General features: G+C 38.5%; 1 protein-coding gene and 1 pseudogene across 4 annotated transcripts in view; one reads left to right on the top strand and one right to left on the bottom strand.

The window, feature by feature from the left end:
* Positions 1 to 265: 265 nt before the first annotated feature.
* Cd96 (CD96 molecule) overlaps positions 266 to 26,334 on the bottom strand; it is a 72,076-nt gene continuing 46,007 nt past the window's right edge. The window contains exons 8-14 of one of the 4 annotated variants that reach the window (XM_021229914.2): positions 25,776 to 25,868; positions 16,633 to 16,704; positions 16,111 to 16,182; positions 6,127 to 6,192; positions 5,269 to 5,355; positions 2,541 to 2,664; positions 266 to 515 (exon numbers count right to left, since the gene is read on the bottom strand). In XM_021229914.2, coding sequence (XP_021085573.1) covers positions 407 to 515; positions 2,541 to 2,664; positions 5,269 to 5,355; positions 6,127 to 6,192; positions 16,111 to 16,182; positions 16,633 to 16,704; positions 25,776 to 25,868 — 623 coding nt within the window. In that variant the 3' untranslated portion in view covers positions 266 to 406. The remainder of the gene's footprint in view (positions 516 to 2,540; positions 2,665 to 5,268; positions 5,356 to 6,126; positions 6,193 to 16,110; positions 16,183 to 16,632; positions 16,705 to 25,775; positions 25,869 to 26,334) is intronic. The other 3 variants (XM_021229916.2, XM_021229915.2, XM_021229917.2) reach the window with 3 other exon arrangements.
* On the top strand, positions 10,817 to 11,440 carry LOC121141938 (annotated as a pseudogene).

Below are 26,334 nucleotides of genomic sequence, written 5' to 3'. Positions count from 1 at the left end.
ACTGGGTGGAAACATTGCTTTATCTTCTATTACAGTGATCCTCAAACTTTCCTAATGCTACAGTTCCTTACGTTGTGGTTACCCCCAACCATAAAATTATTTTCATTGCTACTTCATAACAGTAATTTTGCTATTGCTATGAATCATAGTGTAGACAGTTCTTGGGAGACAGAGGTTTGTCAAAGAGGTCGAGACCTGCAGGTTGAGAACCACTGCTCTAACTCTTTTTTACATCTCAAGTGTGTGCAGATGAAAGAGGGAGGTGTTGGGAAAGCAACTCGTTTATTTCCAGCATTCACTTGAGCTGCAGCAGAGGCATGGCTGGCTGGCGATGATGTTAATACAGAACAGTGTATCTTTCAGCGAGACTGCAGAAACCAGCTGCTGTGTGGCAAAGCTCAGAAGCTCACAGTGCCTCCATCTCACGACAAGGCAGATCACATCCAGGGGGTTCTTGAATGCACGTGTACTTGATGGGAGGCGGTGGTGGCTTGAAAGGCGGGGGCCTTTCCATGCTGGGAAGAAAAAACATTTATCTTTCAGTGCTGAGAATGTGAGGTGGTACTTTTTAATTTTTATTTATCCTGTGTGTCCTTTATATCATGTATCTCAATCCTATTCATTTCCTCATCCCTTTGCATCAACCCATGAGGCAGTATTTTTTTTAACATTAGAGGTATATTGATGAGGAAGAAATACACTCTATCTTCTCAAAAATTTTGGCAATTTAACTCTGAAAATGATCTTACCATTTTAATTAATATGGTTTTCTATACACACATATATGGTTAATTTATTTTATAGATTGCAAAGTTATTTTGATCTTGGCATTTATTTTGTACCTAAGAATTATTATAATCACTGTTTGACAGAAAAAAAACTGTGGCATAGAGGCTTTAAGACACTTGCTTAAGAGAAGCAGGCCAGCAAGAGAAGTCTTGTAACTAGATCCCATAATCTCCATGGCAACTGTCTCCTAATGGGAGGAGCTTTACTCTTACACGGGTAGAACATCCCTCCAGAGACAGAAACATAAAACTCAAGGACTTTTTCAAATAGTAACTTTGTCAACTCTACCCTCAGCCTTTATGCACACACTCATGGACACGGTGAGGATCTGGTACAAGTGGGAAGTGAGGTCTTTCTGTACTCCTGGGTTCATTTGGGGGGATAATGCACACATGACACTGCCTTTGTGCAAAGTTCTATTTCATGGTAGCACAACAGCATCTCGATTTAGAGAGAGAATGAGTGAGGAGGAGAGTGTGGAAGATGGGGGGAGAGAAAGAGAATATTTTGTATATTTTTATCTTTATATGTAATAGATACACAGAGAATTGAAAAGTCTCAACTCAAAAACTCAGTATTTTTGTACTTCCATTCATATTAATATAAATATACATAAGTGAAAATGATATATTTTTATTTATGTGTATGTCATGTATGAGGCAGGTACCCTCAAAGGCCAGAAGAGGCAATCAGAACAACTGCTGCATGAGGTGGTGAGCTACCAGACACCGGTGCTGGAACTGAACCTGGGTCCTCTGGAAGAGCAGCAAGTGCTCTTAAGCAGTGAGCCATCTCTCTAGCCCTGTAATCTGTAATTCTCATTACCTTGTTTGTGGCTGTTGAAAAACATGAAAATGTGGATTTGAGTCTAAGAAACTTGTATTTTTTAAGAAAAATTATGAATTTCCTAAGGTCATATAGTGTCCAAGGTACAGTCCTTGGATTAAAAACATGAAATATTTGTTGCTCATAGTTATAGAGCAGGAACATTCACTTTTGACATTGTGACATGATGTTCCTTCCCATCTTCAAACCTGTTGGGACACATTCATAGCTCCTCTGGGATACATGTGGTAGGCAGGATGCCTGTTGGGTATACCTGCTACATACAGTCTTCAGGGATACTCCGGGAAGAGGATGCTGTGCCATGATGATTATTAGATAGCAAATACACGGAGATCAGCGCTGTGTATTGTGGGCTCTTCTGTAATCACAGCCTAGTCCAAACTCACCCCAATTACTGAATCAGAAAATCTTTCACCTACTAAAGATTGCTGCAGAGAACTTCTTGTCAGAAAAAGGGAAGGGATGGGAGAAGCCCACTCTGATGGAGAGCAGCTGGTAAGTTCTTAAAAATTACTTCTCTTACTCAATTTCACACTTGAGCATCTGGGTCCAGCTGATCCCAGTCAGGTCAAAAATGCATGAAAATGAAAAAACAATGCAGATTGAAAAACACAACCAGTTTTAGCTTTATAGCAAGGAGAGTCTTGGTTCTCCTTTCAGGCCAACTGACCTGTGCACAGAATCTGTTGTTCCACCCAAGCAAGCCAGTGCAGAGAGGGAGACGGAGTCAGGATCCCTGTGTTGAGCCTTCACTGAATGATCCTGGGAAAATTGTATATTCTGTCTGAGCTTCTGGAAACCTGACTTGCTTGTTAAATTATGAGAGGAATGCCATGTAGTCTTCGTATCAAGTGAATATTTTATGATGGAAAATGTAGATGTCTCTACATATCTTGAATACTCACATTTCTTTTTGGTACTGACACCATTTTCTTACTCCAAGCCCAAACAATATTGTGCAGAAAGAGAGCAAGGCTGCTACAACCACAGGCCAGGACATTCCATCTCTGGGCTTACTAATGGTTATATCTGAAATGGGCAGAAAGAGATGAATGTTAGTGCCAAATGTTGGCACTGGGAAAAACAAAGGAATTTCTGTAGCTCAGTGTATCCCAGTCGTAGAATGCTTGTTCAGTATACGTGATGCTCCATGTATAATCCTTGATGTCATAAAACATTAACTTTTCATATGGAAGAGACATGTTTTCCTCAAGGATTATAAAGTGTTCACTGATTATGACCATCCATTCCTTTATATAGGATATGACAATGTAATAGTTGGTTAAGTATCCTATCAGCAATTTTCTATGACTACAAGAACAATAATGTATATAGATGTGTGTCATAAATATATATTCATTATATTATAAATATATATTTCATATATTATAAATGGGTGCATCCTTGCATACTATTCTGTTCCAGACCTCTTAGAAGATATTTAGAGTTATTTTCATGGCAATGTATAGAAATACATATTATACTATCTTATGCCTGGCTAATTCTCCAGAACTATAGATAATTTAATTTGTTCCTTAATGTTAGATCATCAATTATTTCAATTTTTTATTCTAACATTACTTTAGCAAAATTTCTTAGACATACAGTTTGTTATTTTTGAGACAGGGTTTAATATATTCTAGGTTGCCTGGGAGTCACTATGTAGCTGAGAATAACCTTGAATTCTGGATCCTCCTGCCTTTACCTTCTGAGTGGAGGACTGTAGATTTGTGCTTCCATGCCTAACTTATGAGGCTTTGAAGATTAAACCCAGGGTTTGCTTCATGCTAGTTAAGTACTCTATCAACTGAGCTACATTCTTGGTCTCATTCATTCATTCATTCATTCAGTGCCAGTGAATCAAACCCAGTTCCCTGCATATGCTTAGGCAATCATTCTACCATACCTTAAGAAAGTCATAATTTTTCTAAAAATAAGTACAAGTTTCTTGAGCTCAAATCCATCTTTTGATACAGTTTTAATCTTCATGAAAGCACTCACAAAAAGCTAGTAAGAGTTACAGATCATGGGGCTAGAAAGATGGCTCAGTGCTTTGGAGCACTGCTCTTACAAAGGTTCAGTTCGCAGCACCTATGCCAGGTAACTCACAATGTCATCTAGCAGTGACTCTCTAAGAGATATGACTGCTTCTTCTGGTCCTTGAGTGTACTTGCATTCATACTCTAGGCATATTTATATTAGTTTACATAGATAATTTGAGCAAAAATTTTCTAGGTTGTTTTTTTCCTGTTTCAAATTGGTAAGTTGCTTTTGGGTGGTGACAAGGTCTATATCTCTTTGTTTCCTAGTTTTCATTATTTATATTTATACAGTAAAGTTTCAAAACAGTAGGAGTTAAAAGACTGACTTAATTAGTTTCACGCAGTTGGAACTGCAGGTCACTGATAAAGAGTTACCTAGTTACCTGAAGCCTTGAGTTCAACCTTCATCACTAAGAAAATTAGTGCTATCAATAATTTGTATGTTTACAATTTTTGACTACAGGCTTATGATATTGCCATGTATATCATTAAGATTAAATCTAAAGACTTTTTTCATTTCCACACAATACACATTTTTGGCCATGCTGATGACCCCTCCTACCTCAACCTGCCATAGGAAACACTGGAGGTAACTTTGAAGCTTATGATGTTCTATTCATAAACACATGGTGCTTAGTCTCTACTGATGACTAGAGTTCATAATACAGATCTTTTGGGTAGCATGAGAAAATAAAGAAGACCAATCATACAGATAATTAATCTAGAGCCAAAAAAAATTCTCTTCTTCAAATAAAAACTTACAAGGATGTATCTGGAAATTGTATATGAGCCAAAATTTTACAACCAGCATTTTAGAAAATGCAAGAAGAAAAGTTTCTGAGTTTCATGTCAAGGCAGGTGAATCATCTTTTGAGCATAGATTTCGATTCAACCTTCCAATCGTGCCTCTCATGATCATGAAGCCAGTATCATGAAGCTATTTGTTAGAACTTTGACTTCAGCTTCTTCATCATGATGTGTGGGATGGTGCTGCAAGTGATGGGCAATTGCATGGCCGCCCATGGCTGTCATGTGCTCCCTAGTCACCTGAGCACGCTCATCACCATGTGAAATTGAGGACTATTCCCTATGACTTGACAATCCTGACCTCTGTGAAGGTTTAAACTTCACTTAATCACTTGCTCTTTCAAGATGCAGAACAAGGAATTGCATTTGCGCTGACATAATTTTTATTAGTCGAGCTACAGGAATATTCTTTATTACAACAATCTTTCTTGTCTCGAATAATGTTTTCATAAGACTGCAATGTTTCTTCTACTTTTCAACTGGCTAATTCTTATCCTTTTTATTCTTTCAAATTAATTTAAAATATAATCAACTTATAGCATTTACTATTCTCCAGGTAAAAATCAGGTCTTTCTGTTCGATTCTGAAAATACTTTATCATAACTCTTGTCAAAAACAAGTTCACTTGTGTGATAGTTTTTTGCATCTCATTCCCAATGGGTCATCATCTTTAGGATGCCAGTGTTACTGCATACTCAATACATGCCAGAATGTCTGGAAAGGTGCTCAAAATACTTTATTTACTGAGTAAATAAAACATAAAATAAAAGACAAAACAACTCACTGGTGATATGGCTGTGCTCATTTTCAATTGTTCCTCTTGCTGTTGTAGGGACATCTGGAAATTCTTTGGTTGTGCTAGTGATGACATCTAGGGATATAAAGGCAACATGCAAATCCATCTTTACAACCATTTCAAAATGATCAAATGACATAAGCTCATAATTGAATTACAAGTAGCACTGGGAGAATCTCAATTCGAATGGCCTCAGCATACCTATGTTAAGTCTGACTGGGCTAAGGAGATGTTTCTACATTAAATTTAATTCTAAAAACCTAGGTCTTGGGATTTGTCTAATACCTACTGAATGAGTGGAATTTCCTGATAGTTTAAGGAATAGAGTCTTCACATTTCTGAATTACAGAACAAGGATGACTGAAGAAACTCCCTGAAAAATATGAGTAGCTTTGCAAAATTCTATAGGTGAGGTCATAATCTCACAGATATAATCTCACAGGTTAGTTAAGATTCAGCAAATAAAAATATGGATTCTCCATGCTCCAATATAGTAGAAAGTCATCAGAAATTCTTTTGCAACAAATAAACAAATCCACAATGACCCATCATTCTATGTCCCATGGAAAATGAAAAATTGAGAGGCATTTTCAGGGGTGTAACTGGTCAAAATGTCATCATATATGTTTCTTTTGATGCAAACTGTAAAAAAAAAAAACCTAAGGCTGTGTTTCTGTCTTGCTGACTGACTGAAGGATTTTCGTACCATTCATTGTCATTTTCATCACGAGGAAGATCTTTAAAACACCTGCCTGTGACTGGCATCTCATCATTCTTGTTTTCCATCTGGGCCCACTTAAGCATAGTACTGTCTTCTGTGTCACTCTGTCTTTTCCAGGTACTCACCATGAGGAGCCAAGCTTGCCTCTGAGGGGGCTAAAGTGTGCCTTTCACTGGGTATCAATGAAACTGCTAATGGAAGAAGATATGTGCAGAGTCAGTGTTTGTAGTCATGTTTTTTTCTTCATCATTAATCTATTCTAACAGCTGGGAAAGGTACAGTAATGGATACTTAAAATAATCTTATTCATCATCCTTGCAATGGACATTTGATTTCCCCCAGTACAGTGAGAGTAGAGGAGATGCTTATGGTTTTTAAGACCTCTAGTTGGGAAAGTTTCAATGACGGTCACTGCTGAGGTTCAAGTTACCTCGCCTAAAAGATGTTGACAAAATGAGAGCATTAGAAGTGAGTCTTTAAGAGATCAGTGCACTACAAGAGCTTCTCCCCTGATGAATGGTCTTAAGACCCTTATGAAAGAGGCTTCTTGGAGCATCCACCTCAGTCTTTCAACCTTGTGCCATGTGAGGACCTAGCAAGGAAAACTTCATCAAATGCCTGCATCTTGATCTTGAGCTTCCAGTATCTAGAGCTATGAGAAAAGACATGCATTTTCTTTATAAAATATGCCATCATATTCTTCCGTAAGTATGAAAGTGGATTGACTTAGTCCCTTAAAAATAGGGTGAAAGAATGGAAGAAAGCTCCTCTGGCATGGAGAGTAGGCTCTCATGTCCATCCCTCAGAGAAGCAGAAAGATGGGAGGAGAATGAAAACCCTCATTTGTTATGGTAGTCTTTAGTCAAGTAAACATATCAGGAGGACTTTGAAGACCTTGTGGGAACATTTGAGAAGGAAGAAAGGTATTTGTTTTTGTGGGTCCCTAGCATTTCCAATCAACTGTGAATAACGAACTGTATCAAAAGTGAACCAACAGACTTCCATGGCCACAGGCCTTGTTAGCCCTGGCACAGTGTCTGTATGACACCTGGAGGCAAGCCATTGCCTTGAGTGAATGGCAACAAACATGAGTTTTGAAATAGATCTGTCAACTCCGTTTTGTTTATTGTTCTCTCTCTGGAAAGAAAGACCCATTTCTTGGCACACACCTGACTTTGAAAACAAGCATAAAGGAAGATAACTACAGAGGTGTAAGCCTGCCATCAATAGAAACATTCTATACCTATACATTTAAAAATGACCACTTCCACACTTCCAGTTAAGGGCTTTAGAGTGCCAGGAGCTAAGCAGATGAATGAACGAAACAAGACCATTTAGCCTCTGCTTTCTTGCTATCTCCTCTGTGTGTCAACAGTAGCTGCAACTGATGAAAGGCACATGCAGAAGTTGCATCTGCCATCAGTAAAACTCTCCAACCCTGCCCTTTGACTTTGCATGACTCTTTTGTTCTAGACAGAATATGGAGATTTACAGGCGATGGACTGATCATTTGCTTAAAGCTCATTTTTTGTGTTTAAGCCATTGTTAGACAGTGATTCCATTGACAAAAAGCAATGACTAATTAAAAATCAATTGTGAATATTTGAATAAAATAAAGATGGTAGTAGAATTTTCTGGGTAAACTTGCTTTAATTTCCCCCCACACTATAGTGTTGCCTTTACCTTTTTTCTTTCACAGCCTGGCGTCTTTTAGTACCCTTTCAGAATAAGTTTGCAAGAAAGGATGGAATACATTAATTTAAGGTAAAAATGGTTGAACAATTGTTATCTATTTAGGTGGAATCTGTGTTTAAAGCAAAAATGTTTTTCACTACATGTTTATTATCAGTGAACCAATGATGAAAATTTTATAATAGCTAGTAACCACTGAACACTAACAGGCTTTGTACTAAATGTGGGAGAGCAGTTTTTCTCATTGGCACTGATTTTTTTCTTAAATTAAAAAAAAGTCAAGCTTAATTCAAAACTCAAGGAGTATCATCACAATCTACATAAATTATATAAATAGCAACACTTAAAATTATGCAAATTGATGATTCAATAACATTTCTTTTTATACAACTGTAACATGTCTTATAATAAACCATATTCTATAATAATAGTAAACTATAAAACCCACTTTGAAAAAAGAGAGAGCTATTTTTACACATTTTATTTTGTTTGTTCTCATTATGTGGCTCCGGACCTCTCTGTATAAACCAGGCTAGCCTGACATTTGTGGTGATCCTGTTACCTCTCACTCTCTTTTGAGTGCTGTTATTACAGGCACATGTGCCACCACATCTGGCTTGTTTTCTTTTTCACTGTAAGATCTACTGTTTTGCATGTGTTCAAAATTTCCTGGTAGTCAGAGAAGTGAAGGAAAAGGACCTTGCATTTGATCTGACATGTCTTAAGAAACTTAAATTGTGTAAAGGAGGAATTTCAAGACCAAAAATACATTGCAAAGTCTTTCGGTAGGATGAAGAGATGATTCCCTCTTTTCTTTGCTCATTTCTGTGTGTATTAGGTGTGGCTGTGTGTGGTGTGGGCACATGTTCCTGTGGATACATGTGTACACGGCCATGCATGTACACAGAGATTTGGGATTTAATTTGGAAGCCATCTTAAATCAATCTTTCACCTTATTCACTGAGTCATGATCTCTCAATTCGGCCGGTCTAGTTATCCAGCTTGTTGGGCTGGAGGACAGCTTCCTTCCTTTCCCAAGCTGGAACTACAGGCAGGCTGCACACCCACTAGTATTTACATGGGTTTTGTGAGTCTGAACTGAGGTCCTCGTACTTGCAAGGCAAACACTTAACAACTGAGCCCTTTCTCCAGCCCCTGCAAATAGTTTTTATGTTGATTGCTCCTGGATGAGAATAGTCTCCCTGAAGCATGACAGAGTTCTCTGTAAGATAGAATTGGCTATCTCCAATGACCTATCATTCGCTTATCCAGCAGATTCCTGAAAGCTCACTCACTCCCACCATTTAAACACCCCATTCTGAGCAAAACCACTTTCCATTCTTCTGTTTTCCAGGGAATCTCCAAACAAAATGATGTTGAGTTCTTTGTTTGATTGAAATCATCTTTGTTGCAGCCTCATTATGTTTGTGAAATACATGGGCTAATATCCTTTAAAATCTTTTGAGCACCTTTTTTCATCAAAACCCAAAATGAGGATGGCTTTGATATGGGAGGAACAAGCAGTAGGGTAACCGATAACATTCTCTTGTACAAAACCAGCATCAGCCACAACTGTGAGCACAGGGAGACTATGTTGTAGAATCTCAAGTACATTCATATATTCTTTTTTGAGTGACTCTTGGTAAAATTTGCTCAGCAGGAAAGGGTACTTCTCACCTATAGTAAGGGCTTAATAGATTGCTGTGCATTCTGTGTCTTCACTAGGTACAATAACTGTGGCTATTCACTTAAGTCCTATTGATGGTTGTCAGGGAAATTACGGTGTATTAGCAACTATTTACCATCGTAGTTAGATCTACTTAGAATTATATCAAAATTCTTTTAAAAATAGTTTTGTATTTCTTTAATTTGAAACATTTTTTTCAGTCTGGTATATAAGCATTTTCATATACATGCCATAATTTGTTCTAATATCTACAGTTCTTTCGATGAAGCCACTGATAATTTCTGTTATTCTTATAGGTTTGTTCATGTAAACTGAGTATTAGGGAGAATTTTTACATAATTTTATACATACAGAAGACTTTCCCTACTTTTATTGCTGAGGCAAGGTCTCATGAATCCCATGTTGACCTTGAACTTTCTATATAGTTTAGGATGACCTTGAACTCTTGGTCTTCCTGTTGGCACCTTCCAAGTGCCAGGATTATAGGCATGTTTCCCACTATGCTTGACTTAGGAAGTAGACTTTCGAAGAGCTGTTTCTTGGTTGTTGATTCTTCTCTATGGGAGTATCCTTAAGTCCCTGAATTTTGCCCCAGAACAATGGTTGAGGTGACAAAGAACATCCAGAGAGCAGATACAGGGATTTGTGTGGCCTGTCTTCTGTTCTGCCTTTCCCATCAAGAAGAATATGTCTGGATATGGCAACAGTCCTGTCTCTAGAATGCACACAGTGGTACTAACCATTGTGCCCAGTTTTGCCATGACCAGCTAGTCCACAGGTGGGACCCCCCACAAGGCTCCAAATCATAAAAATGAGATGCTACTCACAGTCCTTGTGGCCAGAGGAAATGGCATTTTAACAAAAAGTCGACTTTTAAATCAGAGAAGTAACATTTTCACTTGAGGTTGACTTCAGAGGAAGCTGTGGAGCGGGCACTGGGGTGGTAAGTGACAATGCTTCTGAGGAGAGGGAGTAGAATGAGATAGGAACTAAGAGTAAGACTTTGGAATAGAGGGCAGAAATGCTGAGTTTAGACAAGTGACCCAACAGGGGACAGAGGACTCATTGTCCACTACCTGAGTTTCTGGTATGGCAGGATTCTGCCTCCACTGTCTCTCAGTTCCTCATTGTCACCCTCTTCCCACTTTTTTTCTGGAAGAGCCTCTCCCTGCATAGTACAGGAAAGACTAGATCTCCTGATCCTCCCATCTAATCTTTCTGAGTGCCGGGTCTCTAGCCTCCTCAACTCCCTCTGCCTAAGGAATATAGCCAGAGTGCTGTACAACCATTAAGATTTATGAATACCAAGACTCTGAAAATTCTTGCTAGGACTAGGGGCAGAGTAAAAAAATATATTTGTAAAGCTGAAGAAAGTGATATAACATTTGAAAGTTAACTGACTTATGGTCTAAGAACACAATAGTCTCCCAGGTGGGTAGCAAAGCGAAGCCGTCTTCTGGACAGCCTGGAAGCCATTGTGGTCAAGCAGCAACTGCCGGGCTAGAAGCTGGTGTTTGTGTGCTGAGGGGGCATTGTTATTTCTGGAAATTTTTACAGAAACAAGTTAAAGCACCATGACTTTCTCCAAAAGCTGATGAGCACCAACCCCGTTGGAGGTTCCTTCCACTCTGAGTCCAAACTGTTTTTTTGACACACAGTATGAGGTATGTTACTCCCCAATAAGACCAAGTGAGGCCTGGCTGCCCTGGAATGCTTCAAGGTGTTGGATTGGATCCCTCTCTCTTATGACAAGAAATAGCAGATGATGGTCCCTGTTGCCCTTGTGCTTGTGCAGTGGAAGCCTGTGGGGAAGTTTGTTCATTTGGGGCGTTTGGTGGAAGTACCAGGTAACAACAGCCATTCCTCAGGAGAAATGGAAGGAGAAGGCAAAGATCTACCACCCAGAGAGGCAGCTCTTGAGGCTATAGACACAGGCAGAAAAGGACATGGAGAAAGAAATTAGCAAGTTCCCAGAGGTCCTCAAGACCAAAGGACTCCGGGTGTGAACCAACAAAGACAGTGCCTTGAAAACAAACAAACACCAATGAAATGTCCCTTTAAAGTCAGCAATGGTGATTATGAGGCTCATGCCATGAAAACGTCATACATGGATGTCCTGTGGTGAGTCAGATGCTTCAGGCCCCTGGAGACCCAAAGTGCTTTTTTGCTTGTTTACCTCAGATTGACTGGTTTCAATGTAGCTTTAAGCTTCATTGGACCAGGTGGATGGCAAAGGAAATCAGGGAGAAAGTAATTAAGATTCAATTTTCCACTCCATGGCCTGATGGCCTGAGCACTGGGGTGAACATGCCTTCCAAGATGCCATTAACTTCACCCACTGGGGTATGAAGGTGGCCCAGCAGAGTGTTCCCATTTCATAGGTGCTTAAAAGAAAATACATATTTTGTTTCCAGGTCTTGGGAAATTTGGAAGCTGAAGTAGGATTAGATTCCACTATCTTTTAATCCCAGTCTGGATCTCATTAAGTTAATAAACAAAATGACAGCAGAAGACTGCATTCAAACATATTCTTATAAATGCAGATAAATACAACGCAGTAAAAACAGCAGAGGTATCTAAATATGTATGAGGCCCATAAAGTGAATCTCCCAAGACCATGTTCACAAGCAGCAAAGGACCCAGAAACACAGAAATCATCCATTATCATTCTTTTTCTGCCTGTAAGTACTTTAAAAATCTATTGAAATAAGCATATTGAGAGGAGAAAAAATCCCATTACCAAGCCTGTCCTGAACCTTGCCAAATGCATCATCCAATACTGCATGTCGCACTACAGCCCAATTCAACTGGCAGCAATGTGTTTCAAAACAGTTGAGGAGTGAGCATTCAATTTCAGCTTGTTAGATTCTAATGGATTTCTGTGAATGATTATAGGCAGAGCACCCACAGCGGGGGATTTTTTCCTTCTTCTTTTAAACTTATGGAGAAAAAATGATCACATCTTATTCACGCAGTATTGAGAATGTGAGTCTTCACTGCTAGTGAATCAGTCTTTGTCGGATGGATGTCAGAGTCCCTTTCGAGACCTTATTGTCTCAGACCATTTTAGGATAAGAACACTGATGAGATGTCCTTGGACAACCTAAGTTTTCAAATGGTAAAAAACAGAAAATGTGGATGATTGTAATAGTTCATTTCATGTGAACTGTATCAAAAAGACTAACAATATGGTACATAAACTAAACAAAGGCTTCCTAGTTTCTGAGGTAGAAACTGTGCTGGTTAACTGTACAGTTGGCTTGCCCCTGCACAAGCTGGAAAATACCGACTTCCCTACTTCCCCCAACCTTGCCCACATGGAAAAACTAAATGGAAAGGTATGGAACCAAAAACCCAATTCTACATTTCTGGCAGTCAGTCCATCCCACTCTCCTGATGTGACCAGCCCACCCAAGTGTCCACCCTGCGGCTTAGCCTTTGACCATACTTGGCAGTCCCAGCTCCGGGCTGCCACGCCATCTTGATCCCTCACCTAAGATCTACAAAACCTCCCTGCCTTAGCTTCAGGGAGAGACTTCCATGACCAAGTTCTTTCTTCAAGACCAGTTAGCCCACTGGTTGCTTTGTTCTCAACAGTTACGTTGTTATACTTGTAGTTTGACTTGGTGTGGCTACTGGTCAGTGGGGAAACAACTGTCTGGATAAAAACATATCAGTAACCTCTATGCCCTGCTTCATTCTGGTGTACAGGAGGGCAAGAATTTTCCTTTCTTTCTTTTCCCTTCCTCCTCTTCTTCCTTCCCTCTTCTGTCTGTGCCCCTTTCTCCAACACAGCATAATGTAATAACAAAGCAAATAAATATGACTAGAGGCTTGGAATGTAGCTCATTTTGGTAGAGTGCTTGCCTAACAAGCATGAAGCCCTGGGTTTGATCCCCCAGCTCCACCACTGACAGACCTAGCTAGGTATGGTGGTGTGTGCCTGTAATCCTAGCACCCAGGAAGTGGAGGCGGGAGGATCTGAAGTTCAATTCAAGTCACCCTCAGCCTGGGATACCTGAAACTGTTCAAAAATAAACTTCAAACTTCCAATTAAGTCAATCATTTCATTTTACTGTGAGTCTTCTGAGTCTTCTTTGTGAAAATGCAATTACCTTTTCACTCATTCACTCTCTGATGACCACTGTCACTGTTGTAGATGTTAGGATACACAGAGCAGTGAGAAAGAGGTCAAAAGTTTTAGGTACATGATCTTTCTTACCCTATACCCTAGTATATTAAAAATATATAAAAATGAAAAAGATAACACATTGAAAGGTATGGGGAAAAATAAAATATGAAATAGTTTATATGCACTATATGTACAATATAAATTTGTCTTAGAGTTGTCTTTTTCAGTAACACCCTCAGTAAACTTTTATCTCCACTGCTACAAACTTTTTATTGTATAATTAACAAGTGTCCCTTCTTACATCTGAATGTCTCTCTTTCACTGGTGTTCATTGACTTGTCCAGGGTTTACTTTAGGGACAGAATGTAGGTAAACATAAAGGGTTCATGGCATTTGCTTACAGGACTGTCTAAAGAATAAAGGATAAGACACTAAGGTGGGTGGAGAATTGTAGCAGTTTATTATAAACAACTCTCCTTTATATGGCACTATATAAGTGTGAACTTTCTCCCTCTGGGTCATTAGTGCTTCCTTGTTAATTTATATACACTGGGTAAAAGTCTTTCTAATTTGTGTCTTTGCTTACATAAGACACATCGAGTATTTTAGTACATCATGACTATACTTTTGGATGTCTTCATAATACTTCATTCTCCTCAACAATCTCCTGTTTTTGGTTATTATCTTTCCTTAGTATTGTCTCACTTTTATCCACACACATAGATTTCAAGATGTTATAAATAACAGTATACTAGTCCTAGCCCTTATTATTTCTAACAGCACTGTTCTGAATACTACAATTTATGCAGTCAATAATTTTATCACATGACTAATCCATGAAATATGATTAATTAATTTTCTGAGATAGAATCTTATCTCTAGGTTACGTGGACTTGGAACTCACCATGTACATAGTCAATAATTTTATCATATGACTAGCCCATTTATTAAATTAAATAAAGTTTATAAAATTAAAATAGGTATTATACTATATGTAATTTGCTTCCACATAATGTGCAGTGTAACAATCCATCTGGATGCTTTTCTTAAAAATAATCAATATTTTGGTAAGTTGTCTGAAAAGTCCCCTCTTTTTCACCATCATCTGCCATGCTACCTCTATTCTACGTCTGAACTCTACTTATCTGTGCCTCTCCTTCAGTGCTCCCCCTTCTGAACATTGGTTTTTCACCCCTTGTTTTGAGGGCACTGAGTTTAAACACAGATATCCATTCCTAGTATATTTAATGAACGAAATATGTTAAATTATGGAGGATATTCCATTGGCTAATGATAAAAGTATGTGATGAGTTAAAGATTATAATTAATCTAACTTCAGACATAAGGGAGATAAAAGCAATAATAACATTGCAAAGACCTGTAGTGTATGAATTCTTTCTTTCTCTCTCATTTCCTGAGGACAAACTTCCCGTGGCACAATGACTGAGCCAGTGAGTACAGACGATTTTTAGGGTTTTACATGCAACTTTAATGCTTGTCAATGCATGTTCTCTTTGTGCCAGAGAGCCCAGCAGTTAAGTTCCATTTTATCCTCGCTTCTTTTTGTTCTACTTTCCACGCCGCATTCCCTGTGCAGCTGTTTGCCTTCTTCCACTAAGAGGCAGTATTTATCCTCTTCAGGCTGTTAATATCTACTAAGGTGGACCCTGCAGTTGGTTCCAAGGTATACTAATGCCTTTGCATTGCACTTGACTCTATCTTCTATTTAAAATAAATATAATATTTAGTTTATTCTTTGAGAATATAACACATGTATACAGCATGTTTTGTTTATATTCTTTACCTGCTTCTCTCCTCCAATTCCTTCTAGACTCTCCCCAAATGCCCCTCCCTTCATAATTTTGTCTATCTATCTATCTATCTATCTATCTTCTATTTATCATTTATCTACCTTATCTATCGATCATCTATCTAGATAACTTCTTCCTTCTTTCTCTGTGTCTCTTTCTTAGTAAGTCACTGAGTCTAGTTAGTGCTGCTCATATATGCATGAGTGTGGGATCACCCTCTGAAACATTGTCAATCTATCAGAGACCACACCCTTAAAGAAAACCAAGTCTCTGTCCCCTAACAGCCATCAACTGTCAATGACTCTTCAACTAGAGGTGGGAGTTCATTCTCTCTGTCTCTTTTTTTTTTGTTGTTGTTATGGATACACACATCCTGGCTAGTTTGTACTTTCTACACATGCATTCAGAACTCTCTTTGACATCTTCATTGGTTTTTGGTTCTATCTATCATCTTTCTTCTTTCCCCTTCCCTTGCCTTTCCCTGCTCCCTTCTTTCAGAAGGCAGAATATCCTCAAGAACTACCGATATACTAGCCTTCCTATGTCTATGTATTGAGTTTTTTCCTTGTGTCATTAGTTACCATGTTTATGTCTCACCTCACAGCAAATTTGGAACTTAGATCTTTCCCCCATATGTATTCTAATCACCTGCAACAGTTCTTTAAACATAGTGTATGCTTTACAAGTTTTTAAGAATATAATTATGAACACAGGGCATGATGGCTGCTCAGTACATGAGCTGGGTTAATGAATGGAAGACACAGAGGGACCCATGCTTATACGTCACCATTTTTGGCATCTGTCTCACTAGATATCTGGGAATAGTTGAAGCCTTGAGTAGTCGTGCTGGAATTACTGCCTGAAAGATAAAATTATTTTAAGAATCCAACTTTTTTCTTATAAAAATGTAATTTAATTTTACTTTGACGCATTGTTTTTAATCTGTGAGACTCTGATGACATGTGAAATGTCCTTCCTACTCAGATACTAGCTGTTTCAAGGCTGACACTTTGTGTTTCATGTTTAATGTCAACTTGTTACTGGTGTATTTCCTTTTTCTATCCTTGTAACTGAGTTACTTTAATATTACTTTAAAATGTCTTGGCAAATGAAAGGTACATTGTAAAGATGCCATCAACATTTACTGTTAAGATTATAGTGATCATCACATCCATATGTAGTCACCACAGGGTAAATCAAAATCAATTGGAAAACATAAGCTTTTCCTAGGCCTCAGGTTTTAGGTATGGTAGTAAGATGGGTGAGTTGTTGAGTATGAAGCATGGGAGAACAGGCCTGCTGTACTCACCTTGAGGAGTTGCATCTGGTGTAGTCACATCTCCATCTACAATGGCCATTGAAGACATAACTGGAAATCCTGCTTTTAAAACACAATTTCCAAATTTCTATAAGCATTTACAGTCACATGCTTAATGAGGACACTAAACAAGAGAGTTTTGGAAGGAATCTAAGTAGACACATAGTCTAATAGCTTCATTTTAAATATGGAAAAAACTGAACAGAGGAGTATATGCTTATGGTTACACAGAAAATATTCATATAATTCCTTTGCTGTTAACACAGTTCTCCTAAATTCAAATCTATTATATTTACTCTCCAAACCATATATTGATTCAATATTTACCTTTTACCAAACACTATTCTAGGTGCTAAGGTTGTAGCAATAACTGAAATCAAGGATTCTGTCTTCATGAAATTTACCTAACAGTTAATTTTCATAAGACTAAAATATTTTCACATGCTAACTATGGTTTTATATTTACTTTGATTCTTGGCTTACAATGAATTTTCATAAGAATATATTTCCACATACTCTGATTTCATATTTATTTCAATTCTTAGCTTACAAAGTCATCTCCATCTTTACAACATACCCTTTTCCTCCTATGTCTCCCCCATCACAAAGGGAAATGTGCTTCACATTCACTTGAAACATGAATGTTCCTCTAGAGAAGAGGCAATACAGATGAAGGAAGGAAAAATCTAAGCACACTGTTGAACCGTGTTTGCATCTCCTCGAGAGACATGTCTTTAATATATTTTGGTTGTGTGTATTTCTCCTTTGTTCCTAAACATACCTAAGGCAGCTTATGTAAAATTCAGCAAAAGAAACAAAACAGTGAATAAAAAGAGGAAATAAGAACAGAGGAAATCGTAAAAATTGAGTTCTATTCAAACCGGAATAGGGATTGGACATATTATGCATTACTTGGTATTTGTTCCCTAATCAGATAGAGTTCCACATTTGGCCTGAATTTTCTAGGGCAAATTTTAGGAAACAAGCAATTTATATTGTTTGATTGATGTGTATTAAAAGAAAAAGTAAGTCAGTTTTGGGGAGTTTTTCTTTTTATTATAATTGAGAAAAGGATTTTCCAAATTCTTGTATGATGAATGCTGTGGAAGTTGTACAATGTCATCATCATCCTCACAGCACACTAAAACCTCTTGATTTTCAATAATTTTTTATATTATGATACACTCTATAGGCAACACAGGTGATAGCTAATTGCTGTTTCCTGGCTGTTTATTTTTTCTTCAATGTGAAGACTTACTGTTATCAAATTTTGCAAGTGTTCAGACATACATCATCATGATTACTGTTTCCAGGAAAAAAGAAACAAGCAGCTAATTCATCCAATTTGTTTTGTTTATACTAGTGCAGAACCTTTCATGAGGTTAAATGAGGTTTAAAGCATTCCAGCCCTTTCATTTTAACTCTTTAAATACTTCTCACTAAAAAAGAAGGACTACACTTTTATAGTTTCTGTAAACATGTGGTCTTGGTTGGAGGAGACAGAAGTATGTTCTACAAGAGTTAATTCTGGCTGTTGTCACATGCCATTATGTGCACTACTTTTAAACCTACATTCTTGTTTGTTTTCCCACAAACTGACCACCTGCCTCCCACAAAAAGGGCAGATGGGTGAAATGTCAGAGGTCCCAAAGTTTGAGAACTTTTTGAAAATTCTGTAATACACCTGTTTCCATGAGGTGACGGTGAGCAGTTTAATTTTTCATATCCGGAGCTGCCCGTGTTCCCCCAAAGCAGGGGGTCTAAGCCAGGCACAAAAATTGGAAGAAAGGTTGGAGTCAGACAAGGGCATTACAAAGATGCTTCCTTTCCTTCACCCCACACAGAAGCACAAAGCCAGAACATGTCAGCCCTCTGCGGCCAAGGCAGACACATACTTACAGTAGGGAGAGAAGAGAAATTCTGGACTAAATTAACTTTTTCAAGTTGTGAAACTACATTTGGCAAGACTTTTAAATTATTGACATATGTCTGTTCTAGTGATTGAAAAAGAACCTACATTTATTATATGAAAATCACCACCCAAAAGGATAAGTAATTTGTCTGAAATATCTTCCAGAGGCCAGGAAGGTATTCACCAGACTCATTTGAACAGAGAATGACGGATAAAATAAATTTTTTGCTACCTAGTCCATCTTATGTAATCAACCAGGTGGAATAAAAGTGATTTGCAAGTGCAGTCAGAAGAATGTGGTTAGTTAGGCTAACTTATCCAAGGCTTTCCTTATATTCCTGCAATATTACCTAAAAATTAAATTATTTTCATATCATAGTGTTTATACTCAACTTTCCACTCCATCACTAATGTACTTGGACCAATCTGCTTTGTTTCCTGCACAAAGTTGGAGTTACTCTCCATCAGCTCCCCTGAAGCACAAAGAGCCTTTAAAGGCAATGGTAAGATGGAGAATCTGGGCCATAGTGACACATTCAGGTCTGGCTGAGGTGGAGACTGACTTTCAGACTAGCATGAAGAAGATACTTGTAGAGATGGCCTAAAAACGTCACAAAACTCTTTTCACAAAGGAGGTTGCTTGTGTAACATGTTAAACGCAGTGGTAAGAGGACCATATACCACTAGATTATTGGTCTGAAAAGAGTTCCAGACTAACTCAATGAAGATAACAGAAAACAAGGCAGAGTTCTCCACATATGTGATATCATCCTAGACATGGTAATTGTTAATAATCTTCAAATTGACCATCTAGGACTGACAAGATTGTTCAGCAGTTAAAAGCGCCTACTATGCAATTCAGATGATCCAAGTTCAATATGTGGGACCTAGATTAGAAGAGAATTGACTCCTAAAACTTATCCCACCCTCTCAGTCTCCTTGCTGCACTAGAATTTTATAGAAATAAAAGAGTGCAGTGGGTTTCTGTGTAGATGGTGTAGAGCCATACCTACAACAAAGACTGTATTAAGATGGTTTTGGAAGAGGTAAAGCATGGAAAGGTACTCTTTCCTCTAATTTATTTCCAACAGAGGAGGGGTGAGTTCCATTCTTGGAGACTGAATTTCTCAGGAACCACTGAAAGAAAGATTAATGCAGGTATTCTGTGTGAGCAGCATCAACAACAATTTCAAATGAGCAGAGATTTATCCACCATAAAGGCATTTGTTGAGCCAAAGCCTGTGCTGACAGAGGTAGTAGTCTGGCTAGCTAGGCTCCTATCTGGCTCATCAACCTTCTGTATGACTTTGATTTTGCTATTTAACCTCTTTGTGCATCAGTATTCTTTCCTGTGAAGTGGGTTGTAATAATACTTCAAGTTTGTGCTATTGGCAGAAAGAAACGAAGCAATGTATTTATAGTTTAGAATAATCTCAGGCATACTGGGAGAGCACAACAAATATCAGTGTCACTGTTCAGCTATCTGACACAGCCGTGTCAGTGGGAAAAAATGGTTAGATAATTGCTGGGAGAAACCTGGGAGGCACTTGTGTGACAGTATTCTAAAAGCCTTCTTTTCTCCTCCGTATTTAGTCAGGCTACAATGGTAAGCCTTCTGTCACAGGACTCTCCATTTCTACAATGCCTTGTTGAGACTGTCATCGACTTAGGTCATCTTAAATCAACATCGCCGGGTCTTTAGGCTGCCTGCTCTTGCAGTTCCCATCCACTACTCACAGAGCTTCCCCTTTCGTTTTCCTCACACACTAAGAAGCCACATTGACTACTGGCATCGAGATCAGTGTAAATCCACAGCCCACTGGTTTACCTTACCTTGCCTGGCCTCACCTCACCTGGCTCCTTAGCACCTCTCTCCACAACAGTGCTTATGATGTCCCCTGCTTCTCTTCTCACAGATAGGTTCAACTTATTTACAGCTGTACTTAAGATGACAATTTTAGTTTTGGGGCCTGGTTAATTTTGGTGTATAACTTTTAAATAAGTAATAAACTATTTAGATAATACAATTTTTAAAAATTAAAAAGGATAATAATTTGAAGACCCATTTTGCATCTTTCTTCCAGTTGAGCCCATCCTTCATTCCAGACTCTGCATGCAGATGTCCCCAACCCTACTTATGTGCTCAGCATAGCACTCTGAGTATTGCTGTCATAGTTGGTTGTGGTGGTGGTAGTCATGGCGCTGGAGGGATGCAGCCCAGGGATCTGCATATGTCCATCGAGCATTCCACCTATAAGCAACAGCCTAGCACTATCTGCCTTGTCCCTTTCCCTCATCTATATATGGATGATGACGGTAGAAACTAATGCGGTTGCCATCACACCCAAGTCACCAACATCTTTGCCTCCTTTCAACTCTCTCTGGGACTCTCTTGCTTTAGAACCCAGTGTTCTGACCTGCTGTTTTCTGTGCATAGTCCTTCTTATATTACCCAATAGTACATCTCCCAAATCGGGTTTCCATCCATTTCTGACATATTTATGTGTAAGTCTCTAGCTTTGCTGCACCCCTGGACACTCATTCCTCTGCCCTCTGTCTCTCATACATGACCATCTACGTTTTTCAGACCAAATGTTACCACATGAGGAATACGCCAAGGTCTGAACTCACATTTTGCTCAGGGTGTCCAGAGTAGGAAATAAGACTGTGAGAACCAGATAAGTTACTGATGTGAGCTCCCTATCAAAATCAATGTCATTGGGTTAGAGGGTTGGGTGTAGACATAAAAACAGAAGGCACAGCAGAGAGATGAGAAATCAAGACAAGACTTGTGCTGTGCTATAAGTTCTGTGCAATAGAGGCACTGTCTGAGTCCCCTATCACTGAATGTGGCACCTCAAAAATCCCCCATATATTTGTAGGTACTCTGTGTTGTCTCTAGAATGAATAAATGTCTTGACGATGACCTCAGCCTGGGTTGGTGCTTCTATGGCTCGCTGTTTTACATGACATAACTAGAAGTCATTTTCTAGCCCATGAATTGAAAGGACCAGAGAGAACACTCTTCTGAGGGCAATGAGAGCTATACATCTCTGCTGTCTCACCCTCAGTTTGCCAGGTATCTCTGAGTGCTACAGTCGGGCTTTAACTGTCTGTCAGTTTCCCATCTTTTCTTGGAATGACACGGAGAAGGCAGTTGGGGACGCAGAATACGTTAATGGGCTCTCATGGAGTTGGAGGAGCTTCTCTGGGTTGCTCTTGCAGTTTGAGCTATGAAGTTCTTCTTCTGGAATTGAAGAGTATTGGACCCAAGACCCCCTCACCTCGTTTATTTGAAAAATCACCTTTCATTTAACACAAGAGTGAGTGAGGAGTGAATGCTTGCAGGCAGATATGGAGCTTGGTAAAGCTGATTGAATTGCATGTCTCCTTATATCTTAGAGTTGAGAGTGAAACACAGGCTTCTGAAGTTGATTTCTGTGTCATGCTCCATCCGGATTCCTTTCTTGAGAGACCTCCAAAGGTGGCTCCCACCAGATTCTGAGTCAGCAATGATGAGATTTTTACAATGACCCTCTAGGTTGCTAAGATTAAATGGGGGTTTCTCTATAGCAATCCAATGACCAGGCCGGTCAAATAAGTTTAATTTAGGGATGTTTGCTAGCTATTGATTTAAACACAGCCTCTTTGGCATATAACAATCAGGCAGAAAACTGTTTCAGACATAATCCGTAGTTGCAATCTTGATGAGCTCTCAATTGAATTTTGTAAAGCAAAAGATATTCATCTTAATTATACCCAAGTCTGATCTAAAGCCAGGTCTCTCAGACTCAGCACACTTAACATTTTGAACTAAATGTGGTTTGGTGATGAGAGCTGTGTGATCCTGTGTTATGTAATGTTTGGGAGAAGCCTTCCCTTTTACTCAGTGGATGCTGGTGGCACCTCCCTACCTCACTGGGACAACCCCAGATCTTTCTGAACACTACCAGATGTCCCCTCATTGTGGGTAGGGAGGGTACCTTACTTTAATGAGGGCCTGGGTTCTCCAGAAGGTTGTCAGTCATGCCACCTTACTGGAGAACCCTGCTTTCCCCACACCACACGTACATAGCATACAAATGAGTTTACTCTGCCTTCTCTGTTAAATTGGAATCTCTCCATTTTCTGTTTTATATTTCTTTACAGGTATGCGGTATTTGCTCAAATGTAAGCACTTAACATGTTGGCTAACTCCACAAATAATTCAACATAAGGAATTATTGTCAGCAAGTAAATGACATGAGAGTATTTTTCTGTTTTGTTTATTGCCACTTTTCCAGCATCTAGAATAATATGTGATACTAGTAATGATTGTTGAATGAGTTGTTACTTTTATTTTCTTCTTTAAAATACATTTTAAATTAAAATGTAATTATGTTCTTCTAAAAAAATCTGATCAGTGAGGACCTGTCTGATTTCTTAAGATATTATCTTAGTTATTAGGGTTTTATTGCTGTGAAGAGACCATGCCCACCGCAACTCTTATAGAGGAAAATTTTATTTGGGGTGGTTTACATTTTCAGAGTTTAGTGCCATTATCATTAAGATGCGACATGGCATGGCAGTGTGCAGGCAGACATGGTGCTGGAGGAGGAGCTGAGTGTCCTACATTTAGACTTGCAGACAACAGGAAATGGTCTGTCTTAGTGAGTGTGGCTTTCGCACATATGAAACCTCAAAGCCTGCCTCTACAGTGACACATTTCCTCCAACAAGACCACACCTACTCCAACAAGGTCACACATCCTAACATGCCACTCCCTTTAGGGGACATTTTCTTTCAAACCACCATAGAAATTATTTAAATTGTGGTTATGTTGGACTCAATATTCTCTTTAGTCTGTTTTTTCCAGTCTCCTTTTCTTCTCTGATACATGATGCTGTCTCCTTGAACAAGCTTATATACTGATACTTTGCCAAGTGATCACAAACATAACTACTCAGGTCAGTTTCTTTAAGATATTTTTCAAGGTCTTCATCTAGCAAAATGGATGTGGTATACACAAGATCTCTCTCTTTCTCTCCTCTTTATCTCTTTTCCCTTAAAAACAGTTTTGATCACCTGAACCCATAATAACTTTAAGCATGGAAATTCCTGACCCACCCTCCCTGGATATTTCCATTCCACAGAATATGCCCCCTGCTTTAACTCTGAATTATTATGGTCATATGTGTATGTCATCTCTCTCATGTAGACTTCAAAACTTTTTGAAGACAGAAAAAAATTGCCATTATTTTTAACACCATAGGATTATTACATATAATATTATATGCTTATAATATTATAGATGTTAAACGACATCTCAAAGTACAATATTCTATCAATTATTTTATTTGTTGAGCTATTCAATTAATATTTATGATCACTGACACATACTACCTAGGTGTTAGAAGACAAAATAAATATAGTCTGGTCTCTTTAAGTGTCTAGACTGGTTGGGAAAAAGCGTTATCTAATGTGATACGAACTAGATTCAGAGTCAGCAGACTGGTGTAAATACAGTCTCTGTTACCATTAGGTGTTGATCATGTCTCAATGTCCTGTCTGGAATAAGGGAAAGGATATTTGTGTTCTCCATTATGGGTAATAAAGAAGGACAAACAACACTTCATTTAATATGAAAACATTTCAAATGATACAGCATGATGACTTAATGTTTGTTCACAATTCCTGCTCTTTTCGAAAACATTTCAAATGATACAGCATGATGACTTAATGTTTGTTCACAATTCCTGCTCTTTCCTTATAAAGATGGAATCTCAGCCTTTCCCCCCAAGAATACACTTGTTTTTCATGAATAGAATAAAGCAGAGGTGACCTGCAGTGTGGGAGAGAATGGCATTAAAAGAGTGCTTTTCCGGAGCCATTATTTCTTGAAGGACTTTGTTAAGGGGAAGTCGGCAGCCATATTGGATGCAGTCCTAAGGAGAGGCCTATCAGTGAGCACTGAGGTCTCCTGTTTTGAGAACATGTTTGAGTTCAGACACACATTATTCTACTCCAGCCAATCTTTCATATGACTGAAGCTCAGAACAAGGACTCAACCTCACTGCACTAATTAGTATTATCCAGCTAAGCTGCAGATCCCAGAATCATGAATCAATTTGAGGTGTTTTATAATTCACTAAATATCAAAGTAAATTTTCACATAGCAATGTACAAACAATACTTAGGGCACTGCAGTGGTTTAAGATCTTAATATTGTTATTGAGTATGCTGAGGTTTGCTGGGTGAAAATGTCCCAGTCTGTTGTAATTTATTGGTGAAACCATGGTCTTTGAAAGTGCTAGCTTAAAAAAAAAAAGAGGAGAGTGAGGACAAAGAAGAAGGGGGAGATGAAAGGAGCAGTGTTTAAACAGTGTTGTGAAACTCTAAGAGCAGGAAAAAGTCACTGGATGGGAAACTTCTGAGGGGTGATTTGCAGGCATTTCTTACCTGCCATCTGCTTCTCACTTTCTGCAAGGTGATAGTGACTGTAGACAAAATGCAAAAGGCTACCAGCTAACGCATGAGTTCATCCCAGTGGACTACTTCTATTTTGTTCCATTTTCAGGCAAATTGATAGTTTTAATTAAATTTGAAATGAAAGCCATGCTTCTACTCTACATATATTTGAGGTTTTTTTCTTTTCTTTCTTTCTTATTTCTTTTTTTCCTTCTTATTTCTTCTGTTTTAATCAGCAGTCACCATGGATCTCTATAATGTACAAAGGCCATGGACATCAGGATTATGATTCGTTTGCATCAATGCCAACCTCTGAGATACCCCATGATGAATGACTTCACCATAGCAACACTGACAACTGTTAACAATGCCATGTGTAGGAGCCTGGAATTCACAACACTCATTAGCCATTCTGGTGAATTAATTTGAGGCCAGACAAATTTAAACATAAAATGATTAACAATTTTAGGCTCACAGTATCCCCATTTGCAGCCACAATTTTTTAAAATTCCCCAGTGAGAATATGGCTGCAGAGGACTGTCAAATTACTATTCAATAATGAATACGGAATTTAAATTCCTCTCTGAATATTTATCGACTTCAGTTTTCCCATGGCTTCAAGCGTTAGTTCCCTCTTGGAAAGTATGAGATCAATACTTTCAAATATCATAGCAAGGAAGGACATGAATCAAGCAAGTCTACTAGTTTTAGCCACCCTATTAGTTAAAAGATTAGTAGGTAATGTGAATTAAAAGTAATGTGGAAACACTCTTACTTGTAGGAGACACACTGCCATCTGGAAAAGTTTGTGTGCCCAGGGTAGATCCCGTCACACTGGATAGATATTCCATGGGGACAGTCACTGAATCTGAAAGTGTAAGGCAGATACTTATAAAGGATAAACTATTGTAAGAAAAAGATATTAATTCAGCTCTAAACATATTTTATTTATTCATTATCTAGCAAATCAGTACTCAGGACTTGCTATGGACCAGGCAGTGAGATGTACTAATGAGTGGGATAGGTGTGGAGCTGTCTTTTAATTTTCTTTAAACACTTCAAAATGATTTATCCACTCTGTGAGTGTGTGTGTGTGTGTGTGTGTGTGTGTAAATAGGAGCTAAGATATGTTGTTTTACATTCATTTGTCTTCTTTGAACCACCATTATGTGCTTTGTAAATAATTCTACTAAAGAAAATTTTAAAAAATTATTTTATGTACATGGGAGTTTTGCGTGTATTTATGTCTGTGCACCAGGCAGCCACTCCCCGCCCTCCCCATCCCCTGGCTCCAGGATCAGCTGAGGGTATAGGATCCTAGAACTAGAGTCACA

Source organism: Mesocricetus auratus, unplaced genomic scaffold (genome assembly GCF_017639785.1).
Source record: "Mesocricetus auratus isolate SY011 unplaced genomic scaffold, BCM_Maur_2.0 Super-Scaffold_100008, whole genome shotgun sequence".
NCBI classification, from domain to species: Eukaryota; Metazoa; Chordata; class Mammalia; order Rodentia; family Cricetidae; genus Mesocricetus; species Mesocricetus auratus.
The sequence above is the reverse complement of the archived record's forward strand: the minus strand, read 5'-3'. Positions and strand labels throughout refer to the sequence as shown.